The sequence below is a fragment of the Prosopis cineraria genome, unplaced genomic scaffold, assembly GCF_029017545.1.
Source record: "Prosopis cineraria cultivar Desert tree isolate PC_DT_omini unplaced genomic scaffold, ASM2901754v1 PC1, whole genome shotgun sequence".
In the NCBI taxonomy this organism is placed as follows: domain Eukaryota; kingdom Viridiplantae; phylum Streptophyta; class Magnoliopsida; order Fabales; family Fabaceae; genus Prosopis; species Prosopis cineraria.
In genome coordinates this window covers 31,318,308-31,340,358 of record NW_026555332.1, presented here as the reverse complement: position 1 = coordinate 31,340,358, position 22,051 = coordinate 31,318,308, and the positions used below count along the sequence as shown (strand labels likewise).

General features: G+C 29.3%; 1 protein-coding gene across 1 annotated transcript; it reads right to left on the bottom strand.

The window, feature by feature from the left end:
* Window positions 1-17,102: 17,102 nt before the first annotated feature.
* Window positions 17,103-19,682, bottom strand: LOC129293999 (uncharacterized). The gene is made up of 3 exons (XM_054932175.1): window positions 19,505-19,682; window positions 18,227-18,553; window positions 17,103-17,487 (listed from the first exon to the last, which is right to left on the bottom strand). Exons 1-3 carry the CDS (start codon window positions 19,593-19,595, stop codon window positions 17,396-17,398), a joined length of 510 nt encoding a protein of 169 aa, XP_054788150.1. The 5' UTR covers window positions 19,596-19,682; the 3' UTR covers window positions 17,103-17,395.
* Between the last annotated feature and the right edge of the window lie 2,369 nt (window positions 19,683-22,051).

Sequence of the window (22,051 nt, the reverse complement as noted above, 5' to 3'; positions counted from 1 at the left end):
TTTCTGGAAGAAGGTATGAGGTGGCTTGGCCAGCAATATGTAAGTGCATTTATAGAGGTTTCTCCAAGGGCATTTTGGGGTTTTGCTTGTATACTTTGTAGAAGAGATAAAATTGAGGGGAAATTTATAAAGTGGACTTTTCTACCATGTGAATCATTAATTAATTAGTAGGAGACGCATTTCTCAAGCAAGCTGTGTTAGACTGTGTTATTCTGACTTTAGGAGTATTTATCATTTAACATAGCTGAATGTTATGATGAGTGCCAAGAAGTTAGATGAAATTTGAAGTTTGGACTAATTAATGGTCGGTAATGGAAACGGTTTCAAAAATCCATGGAACACAGTTTTTGTTATTCTCATGCATTATAGGAAAATTGATCAATAATCATCAGCAGTATCAATTTACGGAAATATAATCCTTCCAGTCTAAAATATAAATAACTTTTAACAACAACAATAACAATCTGTATACAAATAAAATCTTTATTCCTATGAAAATATACATTATTTTTTTTCCTTTGTTTCAATATGTGATGAGTGTGAGAATGTCATAAATTCACATACACATGAATCTAAATTAATAAAGACAAGGAGGAAAATGAAAAAAAAAAAAGAAAAGAAATCTATAAGTATTAAGTTGCTTCTATTTTAAACTAAGATTAGGTTGGAGAAAATGTTTATATTTTAAATTAGAAGGAGTATAGCATATTCATAGCTACATTTGCACTACTAGAGACTTGAGCCTTAAATCTATTACTCCCGGACATCTCAATTTATAAGTAAGATACTTTTAAACAAAATCACATATGCTAATATAGCTTATTAAATTTACTTTTTAATCTTTGTTTTTCAAAGCAAAATTTTAAATTTTAAAAAATATATTTTATTTAATATTTCACTTGTGAAAGAATATTAAAGAAAGAATAATGGAAAGGATAATATTAAAAAAGTATTATTAATAAAATTTTATTTTTGTCAAAGTATTTTATATTTTAAAATGCGTTAAATCTTTTTTAAAAATAGGCTAAAGCATATATTTAATCCCTTAACTTTGCACAATATTTTATTTTAATTCCTTAATTTTATAAAGTATCTTTTTAGTCCTTTAATTATAACATTGTTAGTAATTTTTTACATTAAAATTTTAAATATTTACAAAATATTATCAAATACTGACATATTAAATTTATTTTTTTAAATAATAATAATTGATATAAAAATTAATTATTTAAAATTAAAAATGTTAGGATTAAATAATTAAAAAGATATTTTACAAAATTCAAGAACTAAATTAAAATTATATTTAAAGTTAAAGAATAAAAAATATATTTTAATTTTAAAAATATTTTATAAATTGAGACGGAGAAGAGTACAGTAATTTCATTGAGAATTAGTTATAATAATTAAATTTGTAATCAATCGCATCTAAATCAGCGTCAATTTTGTTTGGAGTCAAGTAATAATGAATCAATCATCGTATCCCCCGGAACTTGCGGAGCTTAATTAGATGTAGGGTGAGGCGGCTGAGTTAATCAGTTATATCAGGGACACACACTAACAGGCATGTTCTATGTGCTCTGTACAAACTTGACCTCTCAGCTTCATTTTCATCAGTCAAACCTGGGGGTCTCACCAACATCAATTATTTTTATATTTTTGGAAAATCTGATATAGATTCGGACATATTTATTCTCTATCAAACTTGAGTGTTTTGAATGAATGATTGTATAGAATTTGGACGTATATATGAATTTATGTAATTACGTGACAAAGGGGCTTGAATGAGTTGAAAAGGCATTTTAATAGCCAAAATTAAATATGCTTGTGATTTTGTTGTTATATCTGTTTCATCACGCAAAAAATATCCTATTAAATATAGTCAAGATCTTAAAATTTTGTAATAAAATAAGAATTTGATTTGGGATACTTGGGTGTAAGAGAATAATATAAAATAGTCATTTCACACTTGGGTGGCAAATTTTCAAAAGGAATATCAAATTGAAGTAAAACTTATGTCATTAATTAGATTATACAATAAGCTTCATATGAGCACTTGAATCACTACAATCAAATATCGTATGTGAAAATAACACACAACGAATGGCCGTATCAAATGAATTGTCATCATAGCAAAAACTATTATGTGGGACACAACACATGGTGTATGCACCATGGTATATGGCACAAAATGTGAATTTGTAGCTTTTTTTGTTTTTTTGAATTACATAGGCAAGCCAAGGCTTAATAAAACAAACTAGAAATTACAAACTAGAGATCGTTGCAACATCAGCAAGACATTCTACTACTAAGTAATCCTCTGATCTTCAAGAAACCTTTCCAAACAACCAATAGGGACATTCGGGATCAAAAACAAATTGAAGCTATCTTGATAACTCCCTTGGCCATAAAATCCGCACACATTATGTGTTCCTTGCAAGTATAACGTAAAGAAACATCCCAACCTTCATAAAGCATATCACAGATCTCCAATAATAGTGGCCTTAATGGATGTTCTAACGAAGTTTCCCGACTAGGTAAATTGATAGCTTGTAGAGAATCAGCAAAGATCATGACCTTTGGCAAATTAAGTTGCTTGGAAATCAACAAACCCACTTTAATTGCCCTCAATTCAGTTTTAATAAGAGAACAGAAATTCAAGTTTTGTTGAAAACCCATTATCCAATCTCCCCTGTGGTTTCTTAAAACTCTTCCACAAGCTGCACGATAGTTACATTGGACTGAACCATCAACATCAACATGAATACAATTTGGTTCAGGTGCTGTCCAGGATTGCTTTAAAGGATGGGTACATTGAAAGATTTGATGCTTGAGTTCATTGTTAACAACTGACTCCATAAGAAGAAATTTACACCTGTGGATGATATCTATCGTGTTAAAGGTGGATTCTTCAAACACAAATTTATAGCATAACGTCCAAAGAATCCAGCAAACAATTGCAAACACTCTCATCCAAGTCCACATTTTAAACTCATCCTTAGCTGAGAGGTGAGTGGAGTTCTACTATAGCCATATCTGTAAATTTGCCATCAAAGAAACTAGAGAAAGTGTTAGTATTCAAAATTTTTCCCTACACCTCTTTGGCTCTTTCACAATATTTCAAAATATGTAAAATGGATTCCTCACAATTACACTCAAAGGGACAAGAGCTGGTGTTTGTCAACCCTCTTTTAACTCTGAGCAAATTTGTCATCAGTCTCTCATGGGAAACTTGCCACATGAAGAACTTGACTTTCTCCTAGACTTGCATAGTCTACACCATATCAAGGGCTCCCTCCCATCTCCATGTCTAAAGAGGGACTCATAAGCACTCTTAACTATAAACTGTCTGTTCACTGAGTGGCATCAGTGTATGACATCATCTTCATTTGAGATAGATGGTTGGGTCTTTAACAGTAGGGAGATCACCCAATATGGTAAAGTTTCCCTCCATCCTTGTACATTCCATTGACCACTAGATAAAACAAAATCTCGAACGCTATCTCGAGGATTTATTAAACCAAGCTGCATAACATAATCGATAAGTGGCTTGTTCAAAGGACTCCAGTGATCCTACCAGAGCTTCATTGATCGGCCATTATTAACCTTTTTGCCAAGCCTATCTTCAAAGGTATCCCAAACATCAAAGGTATCCCAAACATCAAAAATGGACCACCACGTGAGAGAAGCATTTCTAAATTTTCTAACCCCAGGGATAAGAGATTTTCTACAGTTATATTTTGCTTTCAAACATTTAATCCATAGAGCTTTAGGCCTTGTTGTCATACCCTAGCAAAGTTTCATTATGAACACCACATTATGTTGCCTTAAATTTTTAATTCCAAGACCACCCTCTTTCTTAGACCTTGTGACTTGCTCCTAAGCAACAAGATGCATCTTCTTGATTTTGTCATCTTGACTCCATAAGAAACTTCTACTAAGCTTTTCCAGCTCTCGAATAGTCCCCTTAGGTAGCAAAGTTGATTGCATGTGATAACTAGGAAGCTCTGAAAGGACTGCCTTAATGAGAACAGTTCGACCAGCTATGTTCAAGAACTTGCTCTTCCAAGGTGAAAGGTGCTATCTTTTCTTCTAGATAATTAAGCTAAAAATTGAGTTCGTGACCTGTGAATGTATAAGAGGGATCCCTAGATACTTCCCTAAGTTATCTATAACTCCAATGCCTAAAGTTTGACTAAGCTCAAGTTTTCGATTAATGTGAATGTTTCTCGAGCAAAACATTTTTGATTTATCCATGTTAATTTTATGACCTGAGACATCACAAAACTTTTGCATGATTCTCTTGACTACCCCCATTTGTTGTGTCAAAGCCTCAGTAAAGAGTACAAGATCATCAGCAAAGAAAAGGTGAGATATGGATGGGCCTTGTGAGTTGAATCTAAATGGCTTCCATCTAAATGCATCGCATTCTTCTTTAATATGTTGCCTAAGTCGTTCCATGCATAATACAAAAATATATGGACTAAGTAGGTCACCCTGTTGAATACCTCTAGAAGGATGAAATTTTGGGCCATCCTCTCCATTCCAAAACATGCTCATTGAAGCTGTAGTAATGCATGCCGTGATCAGATTAACAAAGTGTTAACCCAAACTGATTTGTACCAACATATCCTAGATGAAACTCCAATCCAAATGATCATAAGCTTTCTCCATGTCAACTTTGATTGCCACAAACCCCTTCTTTCATTTTCTTAATCTCATCAAACGGATAATCTCCTATGCAATAATGATATTACCACAGTTAGTTTTGCCTAAAATAAAGCTACATTGTTCCTAGGCTACCAGACCATTTATCACAACCTTCAACCAATTGGCTAGAAGTTTCATAATGATTTTGAAACTCACATTGCAAAGAGAGATGGGTCGAAACTCCTTTAAAGATGTAGGATGCTTTTGGTAAAAGAACATTATTAGTTTGATTCACTTCCTTAATCACCTCCGGCTTTGAGAAGAATTCCTGAACTAGAGCAAAGATTTTATGGCCTATAAAATTCCATTGGGTCTGGAAGAAATGGGCTTGTAAGCTAACTATCCTCAGTCCCTTAAAAGCCCCAATAGAAAATTTGATATTCTTAACTTCAATGAAATCAACCATTCTCTGAATCCAATCTAGCTTTACTTGTGACATACTTGGGAAAGCCGCTAGTCAATCAACATTATTAGTCAGTCTTAAGTCTCTAGTGTAGAGATCCTTGAAATATTGATAGGCCATATTTTTCAAAGTTGTTTGATCCTATACCCAATTCCTATTGAATCATTAAGAGCTAAAATTTTCTGACACTTGTGTTTAGAGATTGTGGATGCATAAAAAATTTTTGTGTTCCTATCCTCAAACTAGTGCTACTTACTTCTGGATTTCTGGAACCAATATAATTCTTTTTGAGCTGTAACTTTGTGATAATCTCGCTAAAGTTGAATTTCAAGTCGTTTAAGACCTGATTGAACTTGTAAACTATTTCTCTTCTCAATCCCTTCAATCCGAAAGATTATTTCCCTCTTTCTAAGAGAAAAATTCCCCACTTAGTTCTTATTCCATGCCTCTACAACTTGTAGGAAAAGAGGGATACCACTCAACCGATCCACATTCTCCCAAGAATCTTGAACTACCTCTTTAAAGGAGTCCTCTAGTGACCATGCAGCTAGGTAGGAAAAACAATGTGGTTGTACATGCCTATGAGTATTAACATTTGAGTTGACCAAGATGACTCTGTAATTTGAACTAAATTTCAAATCATGGAAGACTTTAGTTGTTGGGAAGAGAGTTTCCCAGTAGATATTGTAGAATACCCAATCTAGTCGTTCACAAACATCATGCCATTCCCAAGTAAAACAGTTCCCTTCAAAGGGAGGATTAAGAAGTCCAATTCTCATGATACAATCAACAAAATCCTGTATAGGTTTCATCATTGATAGGGCACCTGCTTCTTTATCACTTGGATATAGATAAGAGTTAAAATCACCAAGAACTAGCCAAGGAATATCCATATTACTAGCCAAGCATTTTAAGGATTCCCACAAGATAGTTCTATTCCTTTCTCTAGTCTCCCCATAAATGATTGAGACAAAAGAATTCTCTATTAGTTTGATGATCATAGAATTTGCAATAAAGGAGTTGAGAATTAGAAGTCACATAATCCACTTTCATGTCACATATATTCCACGGAACCCATATACTTCTAGCAAACCCATTAGCCACAACACAAATCCAATAGCTGAACCCTAATTTTCAAAACAATATTATCTTCACGATTGCCACTAACACAGGGCTCTAATAAGCACAAAACATCTATTTTACATCTATTGAAAATATCCTTAACAATGATAAGGAAGGCATGGCCACTGGCTCCCATACAGTTCCCTGATGCTATGATCATTAAATCACTGAGAATTAGAATCGGAGAGGACTTATCACTTTACCATTTCAGAGGGGCAATGCTCCATTTCCTCTTCCTGTGTCTTGGCCACTATTGAGCCATTTTCCTCAATAAGGTCATTTGATTCATTGAATTCTTCCTTGTTTGGATCAGGTGGTTTCAGGAGTAAGATTTGTGAAGAAATTGAGTGATTCGGGCATCCAACTATTATTGCACCAGATTTAGAATGGCCAACCTGATTCATGTTACTCACCTCAACCTCTTTTGGATTTAATTCTACTCCCTTATACTTGCCTCGGTCTAGCTAGTCCAAGTTTCCACTAATAACAATATGACTTTATTTTTAGGCTTGTCCTTTGCACCTTGACCCAATACAAGCCTAGTTTCAGAATATACATCTTTTGCCAACTTTTAGGGTTCAACCTAGGCTTTCGACCCAATTAAATTAGGTTGATAATTTTCTTTCCCTTTTAGTTTATATGTAGCTCTACTTTTATTACCCTCTAGCTTCTCAAAACTAGCTTTTCAGCAACTTGACATCACTTTATTAGTCCTTAAAGCTCCTCTGTCAAATCAAACAGGCTCCTTTACTCTCATGTCAAAGTGTACAGGTTCTATATGTTGATAAAGACTCCTTTCTTGTGTTAGATGATCATCATCTTCCATATTTTCTATTGCAGTAAAACCTGATTTTTGAACAAAATAGACCTCTTTTTTAGTTGCTTTCTCATTGAAACTCATCCACATCATTTGACTTTCAACTCTATTCATTTTCTTCAAAAATCAAGGAGCTAAAAAACCCGACTTAATCATCCATTTCCTAAAGATCTTACTTTTTCCTTCTTCTGTATTCACATTTACTGGAGTTTCCATCAGTATAGTGACAATCGATGTTGATTTCTTAGGTGAGCACCCATTCTGCTGAGCACTTGAACTATATTTCTAGGAACATGCCTCCTTTCAATGTCTAAATCTCCCACAAGCAAAGCAAATAAGGCCCAATCCCTCATACTCTACATTAAACACCTCTCAGGCAGTGATCACACAAGGAACTAATTTCTTTTAGAGATCTAACTCAACAAAAATTCTTGTGAATCTCCCTCGTTCAAGCTTGGCATCCTTTGCTTGAAAGTCAGCTAGTGTGTTAAGGTCAACTTTTAGGGTTCTTCTATTTCTATCTCCAAGTCTTGCTATGAAATGACTATTATAACAGTGAATGAGAATATCTGGAATTCTAACCTAACTGGCTATACGATCCAAAGGATTTTTGTAAGGATTAAAGTATGGTGACCATCTTTGAACCAGCACATAATGTTGCTTAACAACCCAAGGTGCTTCATATAGGACTTTCCTGTATTGATACTTCCAGTTCTTCATTTCTTGGAACCTAAATGAAAAATAGTTGTTTGGTAAATCAATTAGTTCAAAGCTAGAGAATCCCCATAGCTTGCTAAGCTAGTTTTTCAGTTTGTACAAGTTAAACTTCTTTCCTAATACTATTAGAACAATAGCATAGTTCCATGGTTTGCACTGCTCCTTAAATTCCTCCTGAGAAATTAGAATTACTGGATAGATCTCCATGAGTTTCTTTACTTCCTCTGATGGTTCTGGTAATTTCCAGTTCAGATCTTGATCATCATTAAATAGTTCGGCTTCTTTCATAGGATAACCACCATGAGCCACTCCGTTGAAATTCATTAACGATTCCTTATACGAGACCACTAGTTTGGTGTTGCACTCCTTATTTGCTTTAGATTCTTTGTTCCTGTTCTTCTTATCACTATCTCCAGATACCTTCTCCTCCATAAGATCATCCAGAATGGCTTGCAGTGCTTCCTCTCCCTTTTTTCTTCTTGGAATGTCCATCGTTTTCTTCTCGAAAAGGCCTGTCTGGAGGGATTTTTTGGTGGCCAAGGTTAGTCATGATGAAGGTTCACGCAACCCGAGAGAGAGAGAGAGAGAGAGAGAGAGAGAGAGAGAGACTAAACCTACTCAGTATCATTGATATAAGTTGATGTAATAACGTGGATTTGTGGCTTTTATCACATGTTGTAGCATAAGGTCCATTTGAGGTAAAATTGATTATTTTGCCCTTATTTTCTACTGTACAGTATTTATACATTTCTAAACGCTTCCATTGTATATAAATACATACATTTGGATGTTTTAATATGTTTTTAAAAGATTTTTAAGAGCTTAATTATTTTTAAAGAATTGATTTCAATATTTTTAATATTTATGTTTTATGGTAATTTAGAAGTTTAAGGACATCTAATTACCTTTGTATGCTAAGAGTGGTCGAAGTTTGATAATGTTAAGGAGAATGTTATAATATTTGAGAAAAAAGGAGGAAGAAAGGGAGGGAGAGGAGGAGGAAGAGGGCTGGAGGTAAGGAGGGAGGAGTTTGGAAGGCGAAGGGGTAGGATGGTGGCAGGCGATGTTGGGTTTAAAGGAGATGATATAAGGGGAAATGAGGAGAGGTGTAAACAAATGAAGATGATGATGAAGATGAATGAGGCATAGAAGAAAAGTGAGAAGAGTTATGGAGGATCTTTTACATAAAGATGGTAATTCAGGTGAGTTTAACTTATTCAAATCTGACTCAATTCATGTCGGGCTTATTCAAATCATGCTTAAACTATCTTACTTCTTCTAAAAATCGCTACTGTGCAAATGGGTTGTGGGCCAACCAACACGGTTTAGAGTTTTCGTGAGATAGGTTTGGCCAACTCGCTAAGATAAATGAGTTGAAAAAATTCAACCCAACCAACATATCAATGGGCTAGCGTGCTTGTGGGCCAACCTATAAAATACAACATTATTTTTTAAATGATTTAAAATTATAATAAACAACACAAAAACACACATGAATTAAATCACCCCTATCTAAATCCAATTAGACAAATCCTACACAATAAGCTTTATTTTTTCTAACACCTATCTAAATCTAAATGGTCTATTGTGCATTCTTGAAAAGTCACACCACTTTAAAAAAATTTAGAATCCAAACTTTTTTTTTTTACATAGGTGTTCCACTAAAAGTATGTTTGAATAATAGAAACGGATGTGAAATTGATAAAAAAAAGAATTAGAATTAAAATATTTTTGTTATCACAAAAAATTTAAATGTAATTTTGATATTATATATATTTTATTTTTATGGATTAAATTAAATAGAAAAATGAAGCCAAAATATTAAAAAAAATTGTTCTTACCTAGGTGTGTTATCTATTTCACTGAGAAAAAAAAATTCAAATATAAACTCATATTAGTTTTTCAAAAAATTATTCTTTGTGATTTCAATCAATAGAACTTATGGTATTAACAAATAATATATATTCAAAATATTTTTATAAAAACTAATAAATTATTGATTACAAACTATAAAAAAAATTTCATTTGCAAATTGTAAGAAAGACTTATATTATTTTCAAATGTAAAGAACATATTTGAAAGTTATAAATTATAAATTTAAAAAAATATTATCATTATTATAGATTTATAAGAAGATATATTGCAATTAAAAAATAAATTAATTTTTTTTAATAAAATAGGTTAGCCCATTCTAACTCACCAATTTTGTAGGTTGGGCTAGCCCAGTTCATTTTAAAAAACGGGTTAATTTCTTCAACCAAATCTATTTAAATTGGTGGGATAAATGGACTAGTCTATAAACTCAATCCATTTTTCCACCTCTATATATAGCTAAACTCGACCCTAACATCTTCGATATTCGGGCTTAATCAGGCAGGCCTAAATACCTAAAACTTTTTAAAAATATTTTTTATTTATTTTTTAAATAAATTTAATTTTTAAATAATTTTGTTAAGCATAAAATATTTTAAAAGAATACAAAAAAATGATAAATTTATATTTAAGTCGCTTTATTATTGTTTTATTGTATTATGTGTAATTTATTTATGAATGTTTCCTATACTTATAAATTAATATCTTAGTTATTTAAATATTACTTTTATCATGATCATATATAAATATGTTATATATTTTAATTAAATTATATTTTTTTAATTATGATCAAGTTAATTTTAATTCAATAATGGTTAGATTACTAACTTAAAATTATTATCCTGATTAGTTTAAAGTTTTTAATACTTTTAGATAAACAGTACTTTTTAAAAAAATTATGAAAAAAGGCCATCATTGTATTATATAAAATAAAACTATTTAATTATGAGTAAATACTACTATTTTTTGAAAATATTTTTTTTAAAATTTGTATATTGTTTAACTGTTATATACAAAGGTTTCTACTTTGATTTATTCTTAATTTTTAATCAAATCTGATGTAGATGATAACCAAATAATTATTTTAAAAAATTTTATTTATTATGTTTATTTACTAGTAGAGTCAGGAATTCATACATACTCAAATTTTATTTTTACTTTAAAATTAATTATCTTATATATAAAAAAATATATTTTAAATAATGTATAGGACTCAAATATATTTTAAATTAGTATTAAAAATATATTTTTAGATACGCAAATGATGTATATGACTCAAAACTTATTTAAAAAAATTAGTCTTAAAATATAAAAGTAAATATTAAAATGTATTTTAAAATCTTATTTTGAGATTTTTATTAATTAAAAATAATAAAAATATGAAAATATAAATATTTTTAATTTTTTTAAAAAATAACTATAGTAATGCACTCAAATATATAGTGTTTTAATATAATGACATAAAACTTAATAAATTAATTAATATTTATTATATTATATATATTTTTTATTTTTATTTAGGTATTCAGGCTAAGCCAAAGCCCAATCGAGTTTGGCTCAAATTTTTTTAGCCTATTCGAGCTGCTTGAATAGGTGCAGATATTAAAAAAATAATATTTTTGAGATCGGCTCTAAATTTTTTGGGCGAGTTTGAGTTAGCCTGTTGGGCTTAGTCCAAATGGTACTCTACTTTTACATGAACAAATTTTATTTTTTTAATATAAAAATATTATTACATTGGGTGCCAAGACACTCAGTATAAATAATCACTTTCAACATTAATTTTTCTAGCACTTGATATTAAAAGTTATTTGAATATTTTTCTTTGAATTTCAAACAACTTTCAACATTGGTTGTTAAGATACTTGATATTGAAAGTGATGACACTCTACAATGAGTACTTTCTCACCCAATATAAAAAACTAGACTTTTTATGTTGGGTCTAAATCACCCGATATCGAATATGCTTTCTACATCAATTATAAGGATAATCGATATAAAAATCCTAACTCACTATAGCATATATTACAAAAATGTCACTGCTTGTATTTTTTACATTTTTAGCCTTTCAATTAAAAGTCTCCTCTAAAAGACAAATTATGTACTAGTATGGTGAAAAAAGTACATATGTTATTAAATATGTGTATTTAATATAGACAAAGATAAAACTTATTAAATTTTTAAATATATCAAAGTTAATGAATTTTATATTTTCTTTAATTTTTAATAAAATATGTTAAAAATAACTTATAAATAAAATTAAAAAGAGTAAATCTAAGTCTCAAACTTGTTATATTTTTCTTTGCTTTTAATTGACTTTTTTCCAAAGGAAGAGTATACAAACCTTGCGCTCCGCACCTAGAACATAAAAAGGGTATTTATGTCCTTAAAATTTTGTTTTAGCCAAAATGTCTTTAACATTAAAATAATATATTTCTTTTAAAAATGATCTCACTTCCTGGAAAATAGTTTATGCAATAAAATCACAAACAAATTAATTCGACAATTAAGTTCCCCGGGATGTGTATGTATAATCTGAACATATAAATTACTCATTTTATAAGATATTTTTGTAAGTGTTCTGGATGTCACGTAATATAAACATACTTTAATTAAAAAAAATAATATAAGCATATTTTAGTAATAAAAATCTCTATACCAATAAATCTTTATTTTTATAAAAAAAATATATTATTTTCTATTTTTCTTTTAGTTCAAATATTGATGAGTGAGAAATTCATACATTTACGCACACAATAATCTCAGTTAATAGGTTAAAAATATTAAAAAAATAAATATTATGAGATTAAAATTAGTTCAAAGAAAAATGCTTATATTTTGAATTAGGAGGAGTGTAGAAAATCTAAAATATATTTTTAATTTTTTTTTTCTTTCAGAGGCCTGTGTCTAAGATCTCATTTACTCGTGTCATTAATTAATTAATCACATGTAAGTTGTTCCTTCCATAGTCTTATAGGATCTATAAGTGGGAAATATTCAACATACTTGAAGAAATGAGAGAAGGGATTTAAATGAAAAAATATATATATATACTGTACTTTTAAATTAGAAAACACTCCTAACTACCAACTTTTTCATTCTATTTGCATAAAAAAAAAGTGTCTTGACCTTCAATTATAAATTTATAGATAATGATTATTCTTAAATAATAGCCATTGATGTTGGCTTAAAATACTTCAAGTAATTTTTATTCTTTTTCTACTCATTTATTTATTCTATTCATTTATTATATTTTGAATTAAGATAATTGATTGAAAGAAAATGTTTATATTTTATAATAGAGGAAGTATAGCATATTCATAGCTACATTTGCACTACTAGAGACTTGAGCCTTAAAACTAGTGCTCCCCTGTTCATCTCAATTTATAATTAAGACACAATTAGACATGATTATTAAATATACTTTGTAATATTTTTTTTTTAAAAATAAAATTATAAATTTAAAAAAATACCTTTCATTTAATACTCTAGAAAAAGAATAATAAAAAAATGTTATTAAAAAAAATTATTTTTGTTAAAATAGTTTATATTTTAATTTTTTTAAAAATGTCTTATAATTAGAGTTCAATAAGTATATAGTAAAATTATTGAGAATTAGTTATAATAATTAAATTTGTAATTACTGGCAACTAATAAATCAGCGTCAATGTTGTTTGGAGCGAAGTAATAATGATTCAATTATTACACCCTCCGGAACTTCCGGGCTTAATTAGATGTTGGGTTGGGTAGCTGAGTTATTAATTAGTTATATGGACAAACATGCATCTTCTTCGTACTCTATGTACAGACTTGACGTCTCAGCTTCATTTTCATTAGTCAAAACTGGGGGGTCTCACCATCATCAATTATTTTCATATTTTGGAAAATCTGACGTAGATTCAGACATCTTTATTCGCTATTATGAATAAACAATTTCCTCTAATTACATCAAAGATAACATTATATTCTCTCAATCTCAAATTATAAACTATTTTTAAATAAAATTTTATAAATTAATAAACTTAATTAAATAGACTTTACAACTTTATTTTTTTAAAATAAAAGTATAAACTTTCAAAAATACCCAACATTTAATATATTAAAAAGAGAAGGGATAGAAATTAATTATAGAGAGAGAATGGGTAATATTAAAATTAATACATTTAATAAAATTTTAAAGAAAAATGATAATAAAACCCCTCTAAAATATGCAAATAATAATTTGATCCCACAAAATGTCATAATTCCCTTGAAGTCCCCAGTGACTTTTTTATTATTAATAAATTTATAAAATTACAAAATTATCCTTATTAAAAATAAATGATTCACAAGTTTTTTAAATATTCATAACTTTCTTTCTTGTATTCGTAAAAATATAACAGCAAATCACAACTTCACATGTTAAATTCCTTATTTGTTGTTGCATTATTACGAATATAAGAAGAAAAGTTATGAATATTTAAACAAAACTTGTGAATAATTTATTTTTAATAATGGAAATTTAATAATTTATATAAATTCATTAATGATAAAAAAGTCTTTAAGGACTTCAGGGGAAAAATTATCATTTATATATTTTAAAGGGATTTTATTGTAATTTAAACTTTAATTTATCCAAAATGTCTCCTATTTTGGGATGAAAAAACTCCTTCAAAGGTGCCATATAATTTAAAATAAAGGGAGTACTTGCTCTAATTCTATTTATGATGCAAAAATAGAATCCATATAATTTGGAATAAAGGGAGTACTTGCTCTAATTCTATTTATGATACAAAAATAGAATAATTTGTTTAGTTCTATTTATAAATTATGTTATTAAACTTTTATCATAAATTTTATCCTTTCCTTAAGTGCTATTGAGAGAAAGTGTGTGTGTGTGTGTGTGTGTATATATATATATAAATATTTAATATGAACAAAAATGAAAACTTATTGAATTTTTGAACAAATCAAAGTTAATGAATTTTAAAATTTTTTTAATTTTTATAAAATATGTTAAAAATGACTTATAAATAAGATTGAAGAAAGTAAATCTAAGTCTCAAACTCATTACATTTTCCCTTTAATTTTTCCCCAAAGGAAGAATATACAATCCTTGTGCTCAGGATACCATAAAAAAGGTATTTATGTCTTTAATAGTTTTCGGCCAAAATGTCTTTAACATTAAAATAATATAGGGTTAATGAGCATCCTAGATCCTAAATTATTACTCAAACAATATCTTGGATCCTAAATTCTTAAAATGAGAAAAAAAACTCCTCAACTTATAAATTTTGAGCAAATTATCCTCACCATTTATATAAATAATGTTGACCATTATATAGCCAAACTGGCATGCCATGTGTCAAGAGAGGATTAATACCATGCGTCAGCCTTTGACTAGGTCGTATAAAGTCAAAAGCAACGATGGTTATATGTAAATCAATGGTAGGGGGTAATTTGCTCAACATTTACAAGTTTAGGAGAGTTTTTGCTCATTTTAAGAGTTTAGGATCTATGATACTATTCGGGGTAATAGTATTGGGTATGCTTATCAACCCAATAATCTTTTAAAAATGATCTAAACTTCTTAGAAAATATTTTATGCAAGAAAATTACAAATAAATTTATTTATTAATTATGTTCCCAGGATGTACATGTATTAATTTCTACATATAAAGTACAATCTCTCTCTCACTTTATAATATATTTTTTTTGAGTGTTTTGGATGCCACATAATATAAAATACTTTGATAAAAAAAATAATGATTAATTGGCGAAGCTTATTTCAAAATTATGCCAGATTATTTCATTCTTTAAATATATTTCTTTCTCTCTCACTCATTTTTTTAATTAAATGAAGAGTGTTTTTGAAATTTTATAGAGAAATTAAAATTTTGAACATGATTTAATTAACTTCATTGGTATATTCAAAATTTTAACCCCAAATTTTTTTTTTATAAAATGGGACGGATGAAGAATGATAAATTTGAATCAAGTGGTCCCCTTGTACTTTCTCTTACTCGTGGGACATGAAATTCTTTTTTCTTTTTCTTTTGGTCTTTTTTAGGTCAAAACGTCGATCACTTACCTTAAACATGTGAAACGCATGCCCTTTCCATCGAAATTCTCAAGTATAAAATTCATTCGGCAAAGTGAGTTAATATTTAATAAGATATTTATTACATTAGTGAGTTAATGAAGAATAATGCTGGCAAAAGAACAAGTTAATAAAGAAAAAGAGTATTAAATAAGAAATTGATTACATTAATGAGTTAATAATTCAAACGTATTTTAGTGAAACACTATTACAATTTACTCTATAGTTTAGAATATCTAGTTATTTTCTCGACATGTTTGAAAAACCCAAAACTAAAGTAACAAACATTTCATTTTGGAACGAAGGAAGTACTTCTTTTTACCCAAAAGAAGAAGAAGAAGAAAGATTTAGACAAACTGTAATTTCCCTATATGAGAATTAAAATATGAAAAATGATTGGTATATAATTTAGTATTTAAAATATGCAATACAAGGAAAAAAATGTTTGGTATAACTGCCTTCAAAACCACTATATATATATATATATATGGAAAAAGAAGAATCATAATTAAGGAATGAAATTAGGTTTAGAGTTAGTTATCTGTAGACAAGAGTCTAGACTTTGCTTTCAACAAAAAATGGAGGGCTTGTCCTTTTTGTTAATTTGTTTCGCCTGTCAAATTTTCAGATTAGAACAGCGACAGAAGAATTTGAAGAGTGAGAGGCAATAATATAATAGTAGTTAATTTCATTTATCTTAATATAAATATTCAAAATATATTTTTTTAAATAATTTATTATAAAAATAAGGATAAATTAACTTATTGACTAAAAAAAATCTTGTGTCTAGAAAATATGAACTGAATTTTTGAAAATTTGCAAGTATGGTCAATTTATATTGATATACAAAAAATTTATCATTGATATACAACGGTATATCATTAATAAATATAATAAACTTGGCATATGTAATATATAATAAATATTAAGTTGTTTGCTTGATTTGATTTTGTAACTTAGGTTATATTTGTAAAAGCCTCTAAAAATAATCATCAATAAAATATAATACAAATTTCACCAACTTGCGTACACATATAGGACCGTGTTTGGAAATCTTGAGGTCTAAGGTAGAATTATTATAGAAGTCTAGTATTTATGATGAAATAATTCTAACATTTCATTTTTAATAAGCAAGAGACTTAATTCATTCAATTTATATTGTAATATATTTTATTTTTGATAGAATTTAGTCACTTTGCTAAGAAACAGTGTCATTTTCTCTATAATTAATTTTTAAATTTCATACTATTATAATCTTTACAAACAAATAATTTTCTTCCCGTAAGTATATATGTGATGATGAGATGAGGGTAAAAAAAACATTTTGCTTCCTCTTTGTAATAATTACTTTATACTCATGTAATTGAATTATGTATGTATGTATGTATGTATGTATGTGTGTATGTATGTATGTATAAAAGAGTGGAAGCTACACCTTATTGCTGTGTGAATACAAGTCCGTCTAGTAAACACCTAGTATTCAATAAAAGAACAAAAGATACTTAACAGTAGATTCAAAACACTTACATCATTTGGGTGTAACCTCAATAATTATTACCAATAAATTAAACAAAAATATAATATTCCTTTTTTCAATTATAATAAATCAATATGGTGTGTTGAAACAGTCCTGGTCCACGAGTTCTGACTATGAAATTTCAGAGTTCACAGCTCATCATCATGCTGCCACAGCACCAGAGCTTTTTACATCAGCCATAGCTCGTTTCGCACTTTCGCCTTTTGCTTCACATAAACTGGGAAGAAACACACCTACACACGTATATAGAAGCATGATGCATCAGAAGATTGATTAACTAATATATATATATATATATATATAGCCCTCCTATTCTATATAAATCTAGAAGGAATTCATAATCTTATTTATAAGTTATTTATAAGTTACTTTGCAGAAAAGGTGATGAATCAATAATTACTTTATTCTAATTTTATCATTTCACAATTTTTCATGGGCAAAGTAAACTGTTAGCAATAAAATTCATTAAATATATTTTATAACTTTATTTTTTTAAAAATAAAAATATAAACTTATAAAAATATCATTTATTTAATATTTTATCCATGAAAAAATATTAAAGAGAAATAATATAATGTGAAGAGTAACATTGAAAAAGTATTTTTAATGAAATTTTATTTTTATCAATGTATTTTATATTTTGAAATGTCAAATTTTTTCCAAAAGTATGTAATAATTTTTAGAACAAAGTTAGTACATAAAAGAGATAAAGTGTTTTTAATGATGATACATTCAATATCGATATTAAACTAAGAAATTTCTTTCCTTTCCCGACAATATCAATAATTTAATTATCATTCTTTCAGTGAAATAGTTAAAAGTGACTTGTTTATAGGCTTAGATGGAATATATATATATATATATATGAGAATATGAGATCAAAATGATACAAAAATATATATCCAAAATGAAACAAAAGAAGCTCAAAAAGGAAACTAAGTAATGTTTATGTGTAAATGGGCATGCATGTACCTTCAACCTCAGCGAGCTTGAAGTACAAATCAACAACATTTGGGCAATGATGATAGCATTGGGTGGAGCAGAGCTTCTCAGTGAAGTGAGAGTCGATGAGTGAGTCTGATGAGATTCCAAGGGACATTCTGTCTAACCCACAAGCCTCCACGCACTTGTCAGTCTCAATGTGATTCATCACTTTGTCTGCTTCTATCTCTGATGATTTGCATATGTATGCTTCCATTCCACTCCTCTTCACTATCTTCTCAAGAACGCATCGCTTTCCAGCCAATGAAACTGCGAACGAGCAATTCTCTTTTCCAAGATTCTCACATTCTATCCCTCCTGCAACACCTCATCTCCTTTTTATATTCTAATCTTACAGCTCGTTGAATAGAAGTCAGACAGACAGACAGATAGTGTCTGAATTCTAAGTGCATATTTAAAAACAAGCCTTACTCGTGCAAGTGACAAGTCTTAACAATATGTTAGTAATACAGAACTTTAACATGGCATCAGAACTACCAGGCCGATTTGGGACAAAAAAAAATTAATATTAAAAACACAAAAGACAAGAAAGAAAAGGGGGAAAAATTAGCAATTAAGGAAATATTAAATGTATAATAGTCCTTCCAAATACACGTGTGTGTGCTGAGTTCTTGTAAATTGCAACCTCTTGGTTAGAAGATAAATATATATATATATATATATATATCATGGAGTGATTATTTGTGCCAAAGACACACACACATACACAGCATATTGGCCCGGCATGATTTGTGACTGGATGTACCTACTTTTTGTTGGGACAGAGGTGCCTTTCTTTAATGTTTTTTATAATGTCTCAATTTCCTAACTTTGTTTTTCTTTTTTCTTTTTTAAATTATTAGTTTTTATATAAAATAAGAGATATTTTCATATCTAAAAATCCTAAAAAACAGTGGTGTTTTGTATTTTTTTAATGATTTTTTTAAAATAAAAAGGTGTAATAGAAATTTTTTTTGTTAAAAAATTATATAAAATAAACCATTTCAAAACTTCATATCAAAATGTTTCGTATTTTATATAAAAATTTATAATAAAAATAAAAAAGAAAAACAAAGCTAAAAAGTTGGGATATTATAAAAGGATATTAGAGATTATGAAAAGTATATTAAAAGCCCCTAACTCCAGGAGATGAAAGGAACTTTTACGGTAGGTAAGAAATAATAATACTTTGTAATCGGAAAAGGAAATACTAATACTTATGAAGGTGACAGAAATTTTGATGAAGATATTGATAGATTTTGGACTTACCTAAAGTGCCTTGCACGAAGAGAGATGGTGATAGTAATATTGGAAGAAGAACAAGTGTCACAAAACCCGTCAAGCTAATCTTCATGGCCATGGCAGGATATTAAAACAAGTTGGTGGAATAATGGCCAAAGTGAGTTAGCTTAACTAGGGTTTTGGAAACTTGGTGGCAAACTGTGTTGTTGGAAGAGGATGGGATGAGGGGTGGGTTAGCCAGCAAGTGTATTTATAGATGTTCCTTGAAGGGCATTTAAGGGTTTTAAAATATTTTTTAATCAGAGAGAATTGATTGAAGGTGTACTTTTCAACCATGTGAATTATTGTAGGAGACGCATTTCTTAACCAAAATGATGAGTTCGACTTTGAATTGAATTGTAGTCAAGCTGATGGCGCTGCGTGCACAAACAGGGGACATCATCTGCTGACTGCTACCACATGATAGAAACTCTTTAGTTTGGATCGTATCCTATGAGAAAATGAGATTTAAATCCCCTGAAGTTGAGATTCATGAATTTATGTGAAGTTCTTTTTTCCTTTTAGGATTTTAGCTCATTTTATTCATTTTTACTCCTTTGATCCTATTTGTAGGATAGATAAAGTATTTGTTTTAGTCCTATTTATAAAACATCGCAATGATTATTGTATGTCCATCTTTATGACCCTTTTATCCCCTATTAAATGTTAGAAAGGGTATTAAATGTTAGAGTATTTTATTTTTAAAGTATGTATATTTTAAAGGAATAAAGTTAAAAATTTGTTAAATTTTTAGATAAAATTAATGATGTTTAAGATTTTTTTTTATTTTTATAAATATAGAACTAGAGGGAGTATAAAACATAAAATCTTATCAGTCTTTTTTTGAAAAGGAAAACTTTATGAAATTTATGGATTCTCAATTTCAGATGTAAAAAAAATTTGGACTAGTTGGATTTCTAGAATTATTATGAGGCAAAGCCCATGACAAAAAGTGTTCATGGAGATATTACATATTACCTATCAACAAAATTTTCATATCTGCCATAAGGGGATTTAATCTGACACCCTCATGGAATATAAATGGTAGTTTTATCACCAAAAACAATCTCCAATGGCATATTTTATATTAATTAGTGTAGTTTATAAATAATTAATATCAATATAAAATGCAAAATATATAACAAGTCTCGCTATATATTTTTATCAGACCTACGTGTCTAATTTTCAAATAAAATCAAATGCATGCTGACTTAATTATAAATTATAATAGAAAGTTATATATAAATTATTTATCTAATTTACACAGAAATTGCATGTGTGCAATTTATGCTTGTAAGTACATGTTTTCGTGGAGATTACCCTATGAAAGACCTTGGGGGGCCAATAATGAATGTAAAGTTAGTTATCTTTGGACTTAATCAAAGAATGTTAGTCATTTACAAGGTTGCTTAGTTGACATTTGATAGACATTATTACCTTCCGCGCTTTGCGGGGCTTGATTGTGGATTTTGTTATTCAGTATCGAGCTGGCGGCTGAGTTAGTTTTCCGTGGACCAGAGAAACAAGAATCCCACGTCTAGGACCTTGACAAAGTAACATTAATAATCACTATGACATAATATTATTAAAAACAAGGAATGAAGATATTTATAAATTATGAATATATATATATATATATATATATAAACACACAAATGCGAGTTCATTTATTCTTGCAACATTTATCTTTAGGCCAAAGTATGAATTTACCTCGGACATTTTAAAAAGGTGCAGTTGGTATTCTAATGTTTTTAAAGGCTCAATGTTTCCCCCACATTTTTAAAAATAAAACAATTTTGCCCTGTCATTAATTTAGCACCCTGTTAACCATTATGGAGACTCATTTGATTATTAATTCATGAGGTGGCAAGACAGTTGGCATGCCAGATCTGAACATTTTAGCTCATAATCCCATGTCAGCGAAAGACACATGTTTTAATCTCACCCTTACATACTATTTGGAAATCCAAAGTTACCATTTAATCTTCCTAAGCACTAATTTGTTACAGCTTCGCTAGATAGTTTGTGTTTGAGAGCGAGAGGGTCTATGTGGGTGAGGCTTGTTCCAGGCAAAGGTGTGCTCATGCTCACAAAGGTGAGGTCCATGTGGATTAGGCCAGGACCAGGCGAAGGTTTGTGACAATGATTGAAGAATCTTGTGGGATTTGAGCCAACTAGACTCCGGTGCAAAGGGCACAAGTTAGCAATGGAATCCCTAACACTGATTTTTTTTTTCTACTTTTGATTGTTTACAGTGAAATCACATTGTAGTCCTTTTGAAAGTTTGTTTCTTTTTTCTCTTTGTTTTGTTAGACAAATGGCTTTGAACAAGTTAGATGCTGGTGAAGGTAGTGGTGGGAAAAAAGATATGGATTATAGTTCATTACAAAGAATGATAAATGGATGAAATAGATTATAGAAAGAAGGAGTTTGATGAATTAATGAGTGGGCATCCATCTATCACAGAAGAGATTAGGGCATTTACTATCCCTTAACTGACGCATGAGGTCTTTGATTATGCTCGATGAGATAGAA

What these genes read in the sequence shown, in the direction of transcription:
- LOC129293999 (XM_054932175.1), bottom strand. Translation starts at nt 19,595, where the DNA reads ATGGCCATGAAGATTAGCTTGACGGGTTTTGTGACACTTGTTCTTCTT. An exon ending in CTTCGTGCAAGGCACTTTAG is followed by an intron (nt 18,554 to 19,504) that starts GTAAGTCCAAAA and finishes GAGGTGTTGCAG; the next exon opens with GAGGGATAGAATGTGAGAAT. An exon ending in CAAGCTCGCTGAGGTTGAAG is followed by an intron (nt 17,488 to 18,226) that starts GTACATGCATGC and finishes ATACGTGTGTAG; the next exon opens with GTGTGTTTCTTCCCAGTTTA.